We start from the raw sequence: 18,778 nt of genomic DNA, 5'->3' as shown, positions 1-18,778 counted from the left end.
ATTACCACCTCTGAATCAAGCAACCCATTAATCATATTTTGTGGGATATTGGAAGAGTATGCTGAGGCAATATTAGTGTATGTTTGCCCTTTCCTTACACCCTTCCACAGGCTGAACAGTGTCCAGGGACAGAATGCTGCAGGACATTGTGTTCTTTAAATGGCACTGAAAGTTCCCTGAACATGAAACACCAATCACAAAAGGCTGATAAAAGTACATCTGGAGGCTTCCACAACATCCAAATTGACCAGAAAATTTTAGTCCTTTCCATATTGTGCCTATATGTATTTTTCTGATTAAATGCTGACATTCATCAATTGGTTCGAATTTGACTTTGCAACAATAAGCAACGAAAAGTCAAAAGCACTGAAGGGTGATGAAATATAGGAAATAGAGCTTCCACTTTTGTTTCAGCCATGCAGACTCCTACATATACACTTACTTTTCCATAAGAGGTTGTGCATTTGTCTTCAGTAGGGGTTTTATTTTGCTAAAGCTAAGAAACTTTATTGGCAACTAAGCTAGGACCAGAGTCAAGAGAATTTTCCAGGGACAGACACTTTCAGAGGAGAAGGTACTAAGGTCTAAGTAGTGATATATTCTTCAACACAGAAGCCTTTCTACCACATTTAAAGGTTCTGTATTTAGTACAGAAAGCCATGACTGATATACTGAAAATCAATATATATATATATAGATATAGATATAGATATTTATACACACACACCACCAAAACAACCTCCCAGCAGAGGAAATTGGCAATTTTTTTGTGGAAAAAGTGGAGAAAACTGACCTGTAATTTTAGTTTATAGGCAACCTATTTTCTGCTAAAAAAATTTAGATGGCTGTTGAAAATAAAAACATTTTAATACTGTACATTTTCTTGTCACTAATTGTAAAAATAAAGAATGGATCACATTCCAGAAGGCAGTCTGTTGTAATGTGCAAAAGAAATGTCTTGCTGTTTCAGTTCCTTATTATTAGCATCATTATCCATCTTGTTGCTTTTTCCCATGAACTGTTGATACTATTTCTTACTACATTATTTGGGACACATTTCACAAAACTCAGAATATAAGTGGACTGTCATATTAATTTCAGTATAGTGCAGAGTTCATACACTGACCTCTGAATAGTTAAGCTTAGAAATATACACTGATAAGGTAAAAAACATACAGATTTCTGTGATTGTGGTAAGTAAAAAAAATCATTGTGTGCCTGGAACTAAAGGCCATGCATCCTGCTTGATGCTTTTTATAAAATATATTTAACAATATGGAAAACTTGATTTATGTGAAAGGTTGATTACAGTGTAATTTATAGTTCTGGAGTTTTAAGAACTAGAAATGGTAATAGTCATTAACTTTCAACATTAGAAGTAGGCATGATTGTGAGAGGTGGCACTGAAATACAACCCTCTCACCAAAAGACTAGAGCAACAAAAATGTTTGGCTTTTTTTTTTTTTTTTTAATGTGATAAACACAGCTTCAATCCTGCCAAGACTTATGTGGACATAATTTAAACGCTAGCACTATGTGCAGTGAGCAGTCCAATCTCTTCCACAGAGCTATCCTCTGTCTGCACAACTGGGGCAATGTCTGCTTAAATCCATGATCCAAAGAAATCTATTTAATATTAAAAAATAAGTCAAGAAGATGTAAGAAAATGTAGTTGAATGCCTTTCATACTGGTGATTAGTTTAATTGTGCTGGTATCTTGACCATAACAAATAGATATGATGGGGCTTGGTAATTTTAACAAAATATTTCCCTTTTTGGAATTCATTACCTTCTTCAAGCAAACTTGACTAAAGGGCGTGCAAACATTAACTGTTGAAAGTGCTTATGAAATATTCAGGCATTCAAATGTCTTAATTTAGGAGGTCAGGTTAGACCTGGAAGCACAGCCCTTGTACCATGTTACACAAAGTGCTGGTGGCTGACTGGAGTAATGGCACAACAAAAGCACTGCGCTGATCTGGAGAGCTGCCACACAAACCTGAAATATCACTTCATCGGATCATGGCAATAAATTCATTGTGAGAAACCTTTACAGCCTGTGGTATATTCGTAATCAGGACCAATTTCTTGAGGATTTGGGTGTTGGGGTTCTGGGCTGTGCTGTTTTGTTGAATGTTTTCATTGGTTTCGCTAATTGGAACCAGTTGATTCTTTTTCCTGTGTATTGATTTTTTAAATCCTAGCAGTTAACAATGATTCTAATGTATCATAACACTTTAGACCTTAATCATATAGTGGGGCTTCTGCTTGTAGCTTTTGTTTGAGTTTTAATTAAGAAGACCTTGTGTCTCAAAGCCTGAGCTGGGTTTTTAATTGCTAGTATGTATATCATACAGACTTCAAAAGAAATAAAATATGTTTATAACAGAGAGCACAAAGGAGAGCTTTGAAATGTCTATAGCCATACAAAGTGACATAATTAAAAACCTCTGAGTGCCTCTGTGATATAAGGCTTATATATATTTATTTATACATATTTATGAGGCAAACTGTTATATACCCTTCAACTTCATGAGAAAGAATTTTTAGCAATTATACTGAAAAATAATTACTACAAATTCAGACTACAGTGTTGATCAGGGCTAAAGGAAAACAGATTTATTTTCCTCAAAATGGGCTTCACATTTGATATAGCGCAGCAAGAAACACCTGAAAGCTTATCACTGAAGACAATTTTTTTTTTAAATAGAAGCAAAAATAACATTTTAAAATGTTTTGTAAATCATGCATGTTTTTTAAAAAATTAATTCACTGTAAAAACCACAACTTTCTCAAGGATTCATTCATGCACAACTCTTTCCAAGACTATTCCAGAAATGGAGAGTGTTAAATTACTGGATTCAAACAGTTGTGCTTTACAGTCCTCTTCCAGTCATTAATACAGACAAAAAATGCTCCTAGAAAAAATCTCCTTGTGTCTCTCCTGTTCCCATACCAGGGACAAACATCCTTTCCAAAATTGTTTGTGGATATCTTACTAGAGGACTATCAAGAGGGTGAAGTTGCTTCATTACACTAAATTCTACTTTCCCAAGGAAGCAGGAATCCTGCCTCCCACCTACCCAAATATTTTGAGGCCATTAAATGTTCACATGTCACACAGAACAGGGGGTTCAGACTCCTATTACTAAAGCAGCAAATATAACAGGAGATGGGACAAGCTTGGGAAACATAATAGAAACAGCCTTCTGTGTTGGATAAAGCCATGGGCATCAATCACTCACCTCCCCAAAATAGAGCCTACTGTACCAAGACAGCATGTGACATTCAAGTCACAATGCCTATAAATATAGAGAGTTCCAGCTGTAAACAGCACAGGACTAACCTGCAGCACAGGAGCTGCTGACCCAGGAGTCACTCTCCTCTGGGGCTGCTGGACCAGTTCTGACCCTTCCACGATAACATCATTGCTTAAGTTACTTAAAGACTGACCTTTCTTATTTGATCTTCAAAGCCTCTGCATGCTGAGAAAGACCATTGAGGGCTATTTCAGTAGGACAACTGCCTGATGCATGCAAGACCATGCTATTCCAGAGATTTATATTTGGAACAGAAACAGAAAACTTAAAACAGACTCTGTGTAGTGATAAATGATGCTACTCTGCCTAGCTGTGGCTGCTGAAGAAAAACTAGATAACCAAGCAACAGAAATACACGCAGTGAGGGAGGGTGAGGACAGAGCTCTGTGCACCCAAATATCTGGAAATAAAGAAAAGAGCCCTGCCTTGCTTTGTTTATTCAAATATGTAATAACAACAATTAGAATGAAAAGTATTTCCTGATCCTAATTTTTATACAAAAGAAACCAAATACTGCAAAAGCCAGATGTAAGCCTAACAAATTGCTTGTATACCTTAAATAAATCTATTTGCATGCACTCCCTGGCAAATAGCATACAATCAAATGATTTGCACAGACAGCTCTGGGTTTTTTTCTTCCAGGTGAGGAAGGCATTTAACTCAGGTCAACTGCTTCAGAGACCTTTGAAAACTTGACCTATGTGTTTCATTTATAAACATATCAAATGAACAAGCAGACTTATTTAACCACTAGAATTTGGCTAGAAAGCATTCTGCCAGATTCTCCTCAGTTTCATGCAACCTCCCTGAAGTCAATGGCTTGTTTGGCTGGAATTCAAGGAAGAATCTGGACCATTATCAATAACTGAAATCCTAATAAAGAAACTCAGAAAAAGCAATTTTACAAGTGAGGCACACTATGCAAGAGTAATTGTGAACAGTAACAATCCCACACCGAGAAAAAAAGAATTATTCACTGTTTGTTACTTTTGTATTGGCCTCTATTGTCTGAATTAATAGATATAGTTTATAATTATATCTTGATTAACACTATTGTGTTCTAAATATAGAAGGTAAAGCAAGAAAATACCGTTTTTATTTGTTTCTCTCAGCCAATTATCTTTTCTTCTTGTCTGTGTGCTTCCCAAACATGAATAGAAACAGTTTGTGTCAGTGGTACATTTTTTTTTCCTGCTTTCATCCTTTTTTCTGGCACTGATTCTTAGTGAACTGCCTTCCCACAACCAAGATGCTAGTCTTTCACTGAAGGGGGAGGGCTGTGGTTGTGCAGACACAGAGGAAGAATATGTGCTCAGGTTATCCTTAGTGAGAACAACGCCTTCTCTCTAAAATAAACAACTCCCAGTAACAGTCAGTGCAAAGAGCAGCTCCTCACAGGACCACACCTTCCTTTCTTATATTCAACTTATTTTTTTCTTTAATGAACTCATTTATTTATTTTTACCTCATCACTTCATGTCTCTAAGTCAGACTCTCAGTAATATGAGCAGAAATTCTGCACAAGATCAATTCAATAAAATTATTTAGAATCTAACGGAAATTGAGGAAAAATATATTTGACCTCCCAAAGACAATAGATTTTCAAATGCAGTTCTTTCAGTTCCCAGAATACCCTGCCAGTTACCTTGCTGGAAATTCAATCATCCCCATGAAAATGAACTTCATGATTGTGGATTCTACCATCTTGAACAATGAAAGGACTTATTTTAAAGTATGCTTCCCTACTTTGCTTTGTTTCCTTCATGTAATTAGATTTTCAAGATGCCATGTGCTAGATTGTTATTTGTTTGTGGATTTTTTTTTCCTTTCTGAGCTGGTTGAAGGTACACAAATGCTGATAGGAGTTAATAGCAGACTATTGGGTTAATAGTGGTATTACTGGCTCAGAGGTAACCAGCCTGCAGACAGTGGTTAGGCCATGGGTTTGGGAGCCCAAAGGAAAGGACTCCAACTTCAGACCTGCTCCTACTCCAGCTATGTAACCCTGCACCTAGTTTTTCTTCTTCTATAAAACAATACTAATGGCTTTGTCAAGAGATTTGAAGTGTAAACCACAACATAACAGCAACCATTTTTTGCCTTCCATGTTGTTTCTATTTTTAAAAAATTAAATGCAGCTGCAGTAGCGAAGATTCAGCTTCGCATCTTGCTGGAAGCCAACGAGCAGCATGGATGAATATTGCAGATATTGCGACAACTTAAGGACAGGTTACTCAGGAAATGGGCTGTGGAAACTGAGGGACTGGCAACACATAAATCTGCTGAGCCTAATCAGATGACCTTCTTTACACACCTAATAGGCTGTTCCCCTGGAAAAGGTAGTTGGGAATTCTTCCAAATCTGAGTGAGAGTGCTTTGTAAGGAGATGAGAAAAGGATGAGAGGCAAGAACTCTACCCACTCACTCTGCAGAGAACATATATGCTAAGAAAATAGGAGGAACAACAGAAATCCAGAAAAGCAAACCTATCTTTTTCAATAAATGAGATGTCATTAGAAAGCATTTTGTGCCATATAAAAGAATAAAGAACATTATTCTGCATTGTTAGAGATGCCACCTCTTTTAAATTTGATTCGCTAATAGCATTCAAGTAGTTTCTATTTAAGGACTAAGCAGCTATATTTTGCAATTAATAGACAACAATAATTCAACTAGCATTCAATGTTTTCCACACTATTAAGAGACAATATGGCTTTAAATAGATTGTGATTTCAGGACATAATTTTTTGGGGATTTGGTGCAGTCAATTTGAGCACGTTCCTGCAAAATTGTATGCTGTGTTTCTGTCACTGATATTACTATGGGATTTCTTACCTGCCTAACATACATGCATTGTCATAATTCTACCAGAAAAATCAGGAGAATCCAACAGATTTTTGGTCCTGAAGGAACCAATTATAACTTACTTATTAAAAAGAGTCAATCTTTCATCTACTTGTATAATAAAAAAAAAAAATTGAACTATCCTGAATTTCCCCAGTGGAAATTTAAATCCCTAAGCATCAATTTTCATCAAATAGAATATATATTTTTTTTTACATTAAAGATTTTTAAAGAAAAGAGTTATTAATATGATGAACATGACTCTTTGTTTCCACACCTTTGTAGTTGCAGTTTAAGAAAATTATACAAATGAAGAGAAATAAATCTTAGGTATTTTGTTTACTCCACAAACATGCCTTATGACCCCTTCTCACAGCACAAAAAAAAGCACATGGTAAATTTGTTGCTTAATCAATAACACTGAATTTCTTCTCACCAGGAAAATGCATGGAAGAATTGATGGGTGGAGAAAAACACTTCAAGTTTTCTACCTAGTACTTAATTGCCAAGAGAATTTCACTTTTCCTAGGATGCTGGCTCAAGAAATAATGAGAATACTGGAAATTACTGCCTACATATATAACAAATTTTGCACTGATTTTAGTAAGTCCCAAATTGTCTCCAGACTTGCTCTTTCTCTGCATAAGGGGATTAATAGAAACCCTTATATTTATTTTTTTTAAATCAAAGATTTGGAATAGCAATGGAACAATTACCACCCTTTATAATCTGAAGGTTATTTCTACACACAGTTTGTGCAACTGGGAAGAAGCAGTACCAAGTACTGGTAACTCTGCATTTCTTCCTCTTCCTCTGCTCAGAGATATATGGTTGATGTCAGTGAATAATGTAACTAACCTGGTGTTTTGTGAGAACATCCCTGATACTGCCTATAACTGATTGTGACATACTCCATTTTTTTTGCACACTCAGTCATTTCTAAGATAAACATTAAAAACCAGGGTGAGTTGCCTGGAAAGAATGGCACCCTCTAGTCATGACAGCTATTCCTATAATTTTTTCTGAAATTTCAAAAAATCCTCAATCCCTTTCTTAAATATATGCAAACATTTAAAGTTTGATCTAGTGAGATACCTTTAATTTCTCCAAGGAGATCACTTGTGTTTAATTTTTCCATCTTCTCCTTCCAGTCTTTAGAAAGTAGCTTTTCCATACAGGATGAATCTATTTAAAAAAAAAAAGAAAAAAGAAAAAAAGAATAGAATTATGAAACATATTCTTACAGGAAAACAGGTGCCACCTTCATTTTAAGTACCAATACCACCTTCATCTCCCAGTACCAGTCAAACTATAGCTTAGAAAGGAAAAGAACTTGCAGCCACACTGAGTTCTTATTTAACTGCATTTTAAATCCAAAGTAATTCCCCTGGGGTTAATGGAGTTACTATGGATTTAACAAGGGTCTAATTGAAAGAAAAACTTCGTTGAGGATTTATGCATGCTAACTGCCAATTTACATGCATAGATTGCCAATGTATATACGAATTCTGTCTTTTTCATTTGAGAATGATTGTACACTCAAAATTATACATGAAGATTTAGTAGCTTTTTTTGGAAATTTGGCACACAGTGACATCTGAAACCCATTTTTATACCCATGTCAATGCAAAAGTTATTCATATAATGTCTCCATGGAATTCATGAAAGCACTCTACATATTCGATGTTCACAGTATCAGAAATTTTCTCAGTAGGCTATAAACAACATGCAATGATTAGAAGATAGGATTTCATCATATCAACTTCAGAAGGCATTTCAAGGCTTTGCCCCAGCCTGGGAGGCCTTCTGGAGGCAAAACTGTCACTGAAGTCATTACACTTTGGAGAAAGTAGAAGATTGGCCCTAGTAAGCTCCCTATGATCAGACCCTAATCCCACTACAAAATTTTATATTGAACATAACAGACTCCAATAAATTCTAAAGGTTTTTTCATTCCCTAAATTAAACTAATTGGCTCTGATGTCTAAATTATGGATAACCTTGCAGATACCTAGAAAAGGTCATTTCTAAGATAGAAATTCTTATGAAGGGAGCCTACAGGAAAGACGGAGAGAGACTATTTACAAGAGAATATAGTGACAGCTCAAGAGGGAATGGATTCAAACTGAAAGAGAGTAGGTTTAGAGTAGATATTAGGAGAAAATTGTTTACTGGGAGGGTGGTGAGGCAGTGGCACAGATTGCCCAGAGCAGCTGTGGATGCCCCATCCCTGGCAGTGTCCAAGGCCAGGCTGGATGGGGCTCTGAGCAGCCTGGGACAGTGGAAGGCATCCCTGCCCATGGCAAAGGGTTGAAATAAATTGATCTTTAAGGTCCCTTCCAACCCAGGCCATTCTATGATTCTGTGGTTGATGCGATGTGGGTTTTTATGACTTTTAAGAAGCACAATGCAGATTTCTAAACAATTATCAAGAAAATGTCACAAACAATCAACACTCATTTTTCCTTCCCAGTTAGTAACAATAAAATCTCTATTAAACTTTGTGTGCTTGCTTTCACCTGCAGGCAGACTGACCAACAATGTCTGTGCTAGACTCCTTGGAAACCCTTAGGGCCAGTTTGCAAAATATCAAAACTTACTTGTAATTCTCTTCCAAAAACAAATTGTAGCAAAGGGCCTTCCTTGTAAGACCACGCATCACCCTGGGCAGTGCTGAGCACAGAGCTCCTTGGGGAACAGACACACACCTTCTCTTCCTAGAAACTCTCATAGCAAGGGGCCACTTGTTTGAGAGGGCCAATTTGCACAATGCTTTCTAAGTAGCTCATAATATTCAAATTTTAATTATTTTTGTACCGGTCCTACTCCAGTCACGAATTAACAGTGAGTTGTATGAGAAAGCAGAATTCAGTCTTCCACTAAATTACTGACCGATTAAGGTCAAATCACAGCTGAAATTGTCATTTCAGTAGTCCCAGCAGAAGCACTCACACATGTGAAAGCAAAAGCAAATTGCCCAGATTTAAGAATGGCAACACAGATCATATCATTGCAACGGGTAACAGTTTGTTCCTCTTCAGACTATTCCAAAAATACTCAGAAGGATGAGACATTCAAAGAGGTCACAAAAGGAGGTGTTAAAGATTTAGGGAGAAGTCTAAGGAAGGAAATAGTCCTATGGCCAATCATATGTTAGGGTACAAGTCATTTCAGCCTAAAAATTCATTAGTATAACTCATTTGATATAAACAAAAAAACAAAACCCCCAAACAAAACAAAAACCGATTGAAAGCAAACCAAACTGTAACTACCAAGAGATCAAAGATCAGGTTTTAATTGCAACACATTTTCACCATGCAAGCCTCCATGGAAAGACAACACAGCTCATAAATATTTTTGAAGTAATATTTCAGCAGAAAAGCTAATTTATTTACTAATTATATCTTTCTATGAAAGAGACAAAATTAAGGAGCTGTAAGTTGCAATATGCAGTGTTAAAATACTAGTTATATAATAACAATTTACTTTTAACAATAACAGGCACTTATTACTTTTATGAGTCCTGGCCTGATAATAGGAGAATCAAGAAATAACCATCAATTATCAATAGAACATTATAATTTGTCCTTTTTTGTGATATCATGATTAGTTAAAAAGAGGTTTCTGTGTTTCTCCCCTGCCAAAATTTCAGACCCCTCATCCCTGAAAGAAAAAGCTTTAGAATTTTATTTTTATGTTTTCTCTAAGTTACGTATTCTACTGCTTTTAACTAAGACGTTTCCTCAATTCACACAAAGAAAAAAATATTTCAATGAAAAAGGAAAAAAAAAGAAAGAACTAGCATATTACTGAAATTTATAAAACACTTTCCTCAAAAGCACTTGTTTTATTTTTTCTCTCACTGTTCCTAAGAACACCCAAGCTTATCTGTAGTTTTCTTATATTATGTAAGGACAAAAAATGTATTTCTAAAGACAGACTAGGAAAGAGCTAGATTGGAAAACAGGTCTATTTGTGTGCCTTTTTGATATGATCATATTGCTAGTTAGAATTTTTCTCTACAAATGACTAAAATTCCTTAAGAAAGAGTTCTTTTAACACCCCTATCTCATGCAAATTCTGTGTCCTGGATCTGACCACATAATTTATAGCTACTGTATTTTGCTCTTGAGAGGATTACAAAAATGATTACACAATGAACCTTTTAATAAAATTTCTTACACTATTGTAAAAGTAGCGCTGTGAAAGTCCTGTAAATTTTCAATTACCACATTTATTCTGCATAATTTTTCAATTTTAAAATAATGATACGGGGTTAAAGCCCTCTGGAGGTTCTCCACATTAGACCCAAAACTGAATATAAAGGCTTATACTTGAAAGGCGTGACTCCCTTCAAGTTCTGTTTTCCGTGCTCACAAACACACATTTTGAAAAGGTTTGCAAAGCAGAAAGGGATTTTTCTCCTTTCTGTACCGAAAAGTAATTTTTACAGACATATAAAATCTACAGAGATATCTTCTGACATCAGTAAAATGTCTTCATCCATATTGATTCATTTTGTGATTTGATTCATTATAGAAACAAAACATCGACTTGGAATCCAGCACTGAGCAGTGAAGGAAGGAGCCCGAATTCACATCTGCACTGCATCACTCCCCCTGCACTGCTTCAGCACCATTCCAAAGCCTTGTGCATCCCGACATTTTCAAAATTCAGGGGTATTCTTGCTGAAGACAATTATAAAAGAAGCAATGAAAGAAATTAGCATTTATACATTTTTAGCTCTTCTCACTGACTTTATAAACCACAGTCAGGCTTATGCTGCGCAGTAGCATATTTTCTACTGGCACATGTAAGATCAAACTCGTGAAGTTGCACTGGAGCAATTGATTCTATTAAAAAACACACAGCTTCTCTTCCTTTATATTCTTCCCCTGTGAACTAGGAAAAAAATTTCCTTCAAGGACAGCAAACAGGTTAAGTATAATTATGATGACTAAATTAAATCTTTGAGTATTATTTAATATCACGGTTTGTTACATACTTAGTTAGCAATTTTAATTGTAAACTAAAGGAGTTTAAAGTACTGTGAGAATCTTGTTAGACATGACAGTTTTGCAAAGGTGAATGAGAAGAGGATGTTAAAAGATATATATAATCGGGGGAGGGAAAAAAAGCTGAGGGGAAAAAGCCCTAGGTGTTAGATGAAAAGGATCTCTTCACAATGACAAAGCATCGATGAAAAGAATTAACATTTGTCCGTTGGGTAATCAATCAGTCATGGAATGGATGGAATCCAGCTCTTTGTTGCACGGCCGGTGATGAAGAGCCAGCGTGTTAGCTATCACAGCCAAGCTCTCAAGTTCTTCTGACTGAATGAAAGTCATCTTGTTTGAATCAGGGCTAGCTTTTGCCTCTTGTCTCATCCTTACTCTTCCCCCTTTTCAGTTCTGGGTTTTTTCCCTTTTAATTTCACTTTTGCATTCTTCAACAAGTTCCTCACCCCAGCCATACATGAATACTGTATGACCTGGCAGTGGCCTGCACCTATCCTCATTGATTTTGGGGGGTTATTCCTTATTTTTTCCCCCCCTTTTAATTCACCAAAGTAGCCTCCTATTACTTTCTTTGAAATACAGATTAAAAAAAAAAAAAAAAAGACGTTCATGCCATGTGTGAGTTTTTGTTTTTTTATGGTAAAGTCATACATAAAAGAAAACCTAAATGTGAGAGTGCAGCAGCAAAACTTCAAAGCACTGACTGTCAGACATTATTATTTCAAATCAGCTTTGACTTTTTGAGACTTAATAAAACACTATAGTACAGACTGGCATATTTATAACACCTATACCAGTGATCAACTGAACTGTCTTATTCTTTCTACTGTGCAGTGCCTTGTTATTTCTCTTATAATAAGCTTCCCTCAAAACATGTTGTAACAATACTGCAAACAGATAATTATTAATGATATGAGTTCTAAAACATGACTTGCTTTGCATACAATTCTTTTTGAATCCACACATTACTTTGTGACAGAAGACAAAAGCACATTGATTTATTAATAATGATTGCAAATGCACAGCAAGTTCATAAACAATACGGAAATATAATTCAATCACAGGTATAGAGGTATAGGTGACATATTTCTACGTGCATCTGAATTGTTACATCTCAAGGAAACAGGCACTGGGGAAGACAAGGGAGAGGATTTAGCAGAGAAATCAGGATTGCTGCAAGAGAAATTGCTCTAAAACATGATCAGATCCACAGTAGGAGGAGGAAGATAAAGTTATGTTCTGCATTTTAGAAGAATGATACTACAGAACTAAAGGCAACTTTGCCTCAATTTCAGGACTAACTATATATTATATCCTATTATAATTTAGTAGATATTGTTAAACATAATAATATTACATTTGAGCAGAGTTTGGGACTAAATATCAATTTGCCAGTTCCTTCATCTCTAGTGTTCTATATTCCCCAAGCTACTTTCATTACATTTTATTTGCCATCAGCTGCATGGGAGAAAAGGTGTCCATTGGACCAGACTTTGTCAAATGAGTTCACATGCCTCATTCAAATCTGTATGAGGAAAAACAGCACAAGTGGAATTAGCCTGTCAGCATCTATGAAATATTTGTTTGAGAATAAGTATTGTGCGGGGTTTTTTCTTTGAAAGAATGTTAAATAAGATTATGAACTCCTTGTGACAGACATTTGTGTGCATACTAGGCCTATTGCACTCGATTCCTTCTACAGAAGAGCTGCTTTTCCCCCAAAAAGCAACTAAGCTGCAAATTAACATTACAGTAACCACCATTTTTGGCCTGCTTCTTCTTGCACCTTTGCACATCTCAGCCCATGCTTCAAGTGCAAATGTGTTTTTTTCAAGTGGGTGAAACTAAGGACATGGAACCTCAAATAATAAGAAAATACATCACAGATCTAAAAGAGGAAGATTTGTTTTGATATTCATCACAGAATACTAAATCCTCTTCTGAGTTGAAAAAGCTAAATGAAACATTTCTGAATAATAGCCAAGCAGAATTTAGATTTACTCTAGTCAATCTTTGTTACTTACAATTAAATGAAAAAACAGCTCCTTTGTTGCTATTATTAGATCCAGTCATTAAAATGGTGAAATATTCAGAAAACTGAGTATGTTTTTTAAAAATCTGTGATGAGCTTTAATATACCTGTGTTGGGATCTTTAGTTAACAGATCCCTCTCTGAGTACATGGCAACAGCTTGCTTATGTGTCTTTTGTGAGTTCACTGCCAATCAGACTTCCTTGAGGTAAAGAACCACCTAGTATAGAATGAAATCATAAAAATATTTCTTAATTTTCATGCTTCATGGTATGTATTTTAATATTATATGCAAACTCTAATATTTCATATCAAAGAGAAAAGCAAAAGGTTAATTTAATTCACTTTGAAAGAACATCATTTTATAATCTTCTAACAATTCAAAATTAAATTAAAGACTTCATGTTTTCATTCACTACTTGAAAAATAAAATGCAGTTTAACCATGACTATTAAAACTTAACTGCTGGATGGTATATCTATTCTGCTTTAATCCAAAGATGTAACATTCGTGTAACATTACTAAAATAGATTTTTTTTTTGTTGCCATAGTTCCTTCTTTTCTTCTTTCAAACACAAATTATCCTTTTCTATCTCAATAAACTTTAAATAAAAGAAAAGGACACAGCAACAATACAAAACTAATCAAAAATCAGCCTGAAGGCTTAACATCCATATTTGCAATATACTGCCACTGCCTCTTGCTCATAAGCAGCTTGGCTTCAATCTTGCTGTCAGTGGAGCAGCAGGTCAGGGGAATCTCATCTCATCCCTCTCAATTTCTGTGCCATTCTTGTACCATAATTAATTGCCATGGTCTAACAGAAAATTAAAATATAAGGCATTTTGACACTTTGTTAGCCAGCGAAGTGATCTCTTTGGCCAACTTCTCAAGAATTTCTCAATTTAATAAGCTTTCCAAATTCAAGTTCTTGAAAAGCAAAAAATACAATCACATCACAAAAATGAGCAACATGACATTTAGAACAGGAAAAGATGCTAATTCCTTTTGCTATTTTTTATTGCAGACTGCATATAAAATAAAATCTTTCCTAGATTTTATATTTTGCTTGGGATGTTAAGGAAACAAATACTCCTGGCCAGTTACTCACTCCCTCCTCTCATATTGACTCTTTCCTATAGGAAGTTTAAAAAAAGTTTTTAAAAAGGGAGAAAAAAATTAAAAAAAAAAAAACCAAACCAAACAAAACCCAAGCAAACAAAAACAAAATAAGGCGAAGAACACTCCCTAAATACAATTATATGCAAAAGGCAGTCAGCTCACAGTGGATGTTTTCTTGCAAGAGCAATGATGGAAATGCCACTGAGATCTGCCTACCAAACACATAATTTTGTTTAGGACAGGGAACCAGGCAGATCTGCCAATTGCTGCACATTTTTTTATAGTGACAAGATTTCCACAATATGATAAAATTAGAACTGTAAGAGCTTGGAGAGGTCTCTTAACTTTTAATTAAAACTCTCCAAGATCACTAAAAATAATTAGGCATTAAAATGTTCTGGTTTTCCTCTGAATTCATTTGCACTACTTGAATGGTCTAGATCTTGCATGAAACAACAGACATTCTAAACAGAAACACTGGAATTTAGCTGGGGTTGATTTCCAGACCTGCATTTTATGATGCAGCTAGTGGGAAAAACTGTAGAGTCTGAATTTCTCCCAATTCTGCCTAAAATGGTTTGTTTCATCAGAAATTCTCTAATGCAAAGAATTCTGCTCAGTGCAAAACTCCAGATAAAAAAGAAGTTTGAATTTCAGGGAAAGAACAGCCCTAGATACAGTCCTGACCTTTATTTTTATTTATTTATTAAAAAGCAGGACCTTTAACCTTGCAAATGTTTTTGTTCTCTTAAAATAACTCATACAATGCTATATGCCATACTATTTTTAGAAAAGCAACAAGAGAAAGCATGCTTTTCCCATACAGCAGGGCACTGATATAAACATCAACACAGATGCTCTGTGAGAGAGAGCTGGACTTCTCAAGCACTTGATCATTAAGGAATGCACCAACTGTTTTAGATAATCTCGTGCCAGCTCCAGTTCTGCTCCACACTCCCCTTTGGGAGTGGCAAATCTTGTCCTGCTCCTAATTTTTCATTTTACTCACTCCTCCATTCTTTTTTTTTTCCTTTTCCCCCTAGAACAGAGGGAAAAAGGCATTGTGTGCCAAGCAAGGCAAGACTAGAATCACTTCCCCAAACAGAGCAAAACTTTCAGACAATTAACCCTCCCCTCTTCTTTCAGATAAATTACTAAGTATAAAATGCAATCTGTTTCCTTTGTTTACTCAATATGAACAATTTGTAAATGACTCAAGGATGAAATTCAGAAAATGTTGTGCTAAATTAGAACCATTATAAACATGCTAATGACTGCTCAACTAAAACATGCAGGATCAGTGTGAAGAAATATATTTAGTTCCTGTGGAATACAGTTGTATTGCCTCAGAACTATTTGGTCACTTAATTGTATATGATTACTTCAGGAAAATGTTAATTTCATGAACACCGCACTAGACAATACACTCCGTATGTCAAAAGAGGCTTTCTGAAGTGTCGGTGTAATTGCTTGGATGCAATGTTTTGGCATATTAGTACAAGAGAAATATCTTTTAAGTCTATTAAAATTACATGTACATTTCATTCCTCCACTTAAAATCTCCAGTCCATGATAAGCTATATTTTACTGTTAGATTGGCTGTATTCACTGAAGTTATTCCCTTATTTGCATCACAATGATAGCATACAGTATATTATATGTATTCACCTATTCTCTAAGTATCTGCACCTCTATTTACTTTCCAAGTGAACATATAATATGGAGAAGAGAAATTCACTTTAGGCTTTAAACAACAGCAATCAGGGATAGACAGGAAAAGGAGAGCACAATGTGCTTGCAATCCCTGGTAAAAAGACTATATAAACTGATATGAAAAAGGAGAATGATACACTGATTTTTCTGTCTCTTGCTATGTGCATCCTAGCAAATTAACGAAATTGATAGAATTTGTAAAATTTGTTATTTTGTGAAAGGAGAAAGTCATGCTAATAGAAGCAGATCCCAATTTTCGTTAGTTTCTTTGCCTCCACATCCTCACATCTTTCTTTTTTGAACAGCTCTAGATTTTCTCTTTTTTTTTTTCCCTCCAGTGGAAAAGAACAGACTGAGCCAATATCTTAGCTAGAACTCATCAGCATAGCTCCATCACAGCCTACTTAATATTCAATAGAATTGAAATTTATCCCAATATTTAGCCTAATTATTCTTTCTCACAATCTCATACCTCTGTACCTTGTTACAGCCTTTTTATAACCCTAAACAATTCACTCTCATCTTTGGCATCCACTCTTCTCAAACACTTCTGAATTGAAGTGACATTCTTCTCCTTATTACTCAAATAAATATTAAGAGTGCAATATCCAAATGTTTCTTTGTTAAACTGCTCTGGAAAAAAATCGTGTACCATATGCTTTTTGGACATGGGGCATCCCTCTTTTAAAAATTAATTTCTCTAGCAGCTGAAGAAGTTGCAGATGGAATGCCAGCCTGTGTCCAGCCACGTACTGAACTCAGACACTCTACTAAGGAGAGAGGGGTAGATTTTCTTTTCTCTTAACATTGCCCAACTCTTCCTGCACCAAGCTGAAACAGGCTGAGGATCCCATCTCAACTCAAGAAATTCTCTGGTAGCACAAATATACATTTATGTTATTGTTCTTCCTCCTATCAAGTGCAATGCCAACTAAGTATTGTACCTTTTAACAGGGTAGAAATCCTATAAAATTAATATGAAAATAGTAGGCAAAGTTTTGAGGACTAAAAACATCTTAAACAAAAGGTAGTACAAAAAAGCAAAAGTGTGGAGGCTCCTTCACACCAGGTTAGTTTCAGAGCATTGAGGGAATGGGAGTGAGGGGACTTCCTGAAAAGCAAGGAAAATCAGTTTCTATTAAACTGATTAATGTTCCTTGCAAAATTTGTGACACCAGATGACTTATGAACAAAACCTGAATGATTCAAAAGACCTCTATTTTGTTCCCCCAAATCATGTTCTACTCATTACCCTAATAATGCAGTAATAAACATCTGTTTAATTATTTGAAGGCTTCTTAATATTGTGCATAAAAATCTTAACTCAGCTCGTACATACAATATTCTGAAATTAAAACAATTGTATAACAAAAAGAATTTTTCATGAGAAATCCTTAAGCATTTTTGTATGCAAAAGTATAATACAAAGCAAGCAAAATAATATGCTCTTGATTTGAAATTACTTCAAACAGGGATGCAGAGGAATGAAAACAATAGCTAGAATCTCCTCTCTATTTGCCATTTCTGAAGGTCTCTATGGCACATGATGCAATCTTTTCCAGGACACTAAAATATACTGACAAAATCAGTTCTGTAGCCCCTTTTTTACTACTAAAATTTTGACTTAAATTATTATATCCTATATAAGCATAAATACAGATCAAGCAAGAATTTCCTGAGCTAATGCCAACAAACAGAGCTTTAAAAGGTTTACAAATCTCACAAGCACCAGTTCCTGCAATAGACTTAAAGAATCATTTAGGCTGGAAAAGATCTCTTAAGATCATAGAGTTCAAGCATTAACCTAGCACTGCCAAGGATATATATTTCTGGAATAATAGCTGTGAAAAGATTTTAGAAAAGAAGGCACTAATATCTTCCAGAATAATATTCTCGCATTTTCATTTCCCTATATACATAGAGGAGAAAATTAACCATCATTTTTATTCCTATAAAAGAACATTATTAATTTTTTAAAGTCAAGTAATGGAAAGATATGGAAATCTTAGAATTAACGTTCCCCAGGAAATCCTAATTCAGCCCCTGTGTACATTATGATGTATTCTTTAAATACTTTTTTAAATGTACACAATTTTTGTATGCTATTCTTGCTATATTCAGCATATGGGATAATCCCAGATGAAAGCAGAAAGTGGAACTGCAGAGCAAATGAGGCTGCTGCCCATGCAGTCATTGGCTGTGTGTCATTGCAAAAGTTCAAAGAAACCAAATGAATGAGGGAGAGAACTGCAAAAGGAGAAATGATGGGTCGCAGTTGCATTTTCTGGGAGCTCAATTTAAAAAAACTTGGGGCTTTATTTGAGGAACTGCTGAACATTCACAGCTGCAGCTGTGTCAATGTAAAGTAAATGTAAAGATTGAGGCTATAATATATATAACTATATATAAACTGCTGCACAAAGTTATGTCCCCTGGAAAAGAATCAGGGCCTAAGCACCTCAAGCTGAACAACCAAGAAATCAATGACATTTTTAAGTTGTATTCTTGGTCTCACACCTGTGAAGTTGGCATCCTGACTACATTTTCTTCCTCCTAACAAAGATTTTGAAAAGATATTTTGTTTGTAGCACATTTACTGAGTATTCTAGGGGACAAAAAAAAACAAAAAAAACCCCACTGTAACCAATTGTGTAATACCCATGTCTTCTGAGCACAGCTTGAATAATAAGCAATTAATAGATACCAAAACCTCAGGTTGACCAGTAAGAA

The 18,778-nt window shown here is 35.3% G+C and overlaps 1 protein-coding gene across 7 annotated transcripts in view; it reads right to left on the bottom strand.

Annotated features, from left to right (window-relative positions):
- SOX6 (SRY-box transcription factor 6) overlaps positions 1 to 18,778 on the bottom strand; it is a 369,483-nt gene that overhangs the window by 163,753 nt on the left and 186,952 nt on the right. For all 7 annotated transcript variants that reach the window (XM_058025836.1, XM_058025840.1, XM_058025842.1 and 4 more), the window contains exon 5: positions 7,260 to 7,349. In XM_058025836.1, coding sequence (XP_057881819.1) covers positions 7,260 to 7,349 — 90 coding nt within the window. The remainder of the gene's footprint in view (positions 1 to 7,259; positions 7,350 to 18,778) is intronic.

The sequence above is a fragment of the Melospiza georgiana genome, chromosome 6 (assembly GCF_028018845.1).
Source record: "Melospiza georgiana isolate bMelGeo1 chromosome 6, bMelGeo1.pri, whole genome shotgun sequence".
Taxonomy (NCBI): domain Eukaryota; kingdom Metazoa; phylum Chordata; class Aves; order Passeriformes; family Passerellidae; genus Melospiza; species Melospiza georgiana.
The sequence above is the reverse complement of the archived record's forward strand: the minus strand, read 5'-3'. Positions and strand labels throughout refer to the sequence as shown.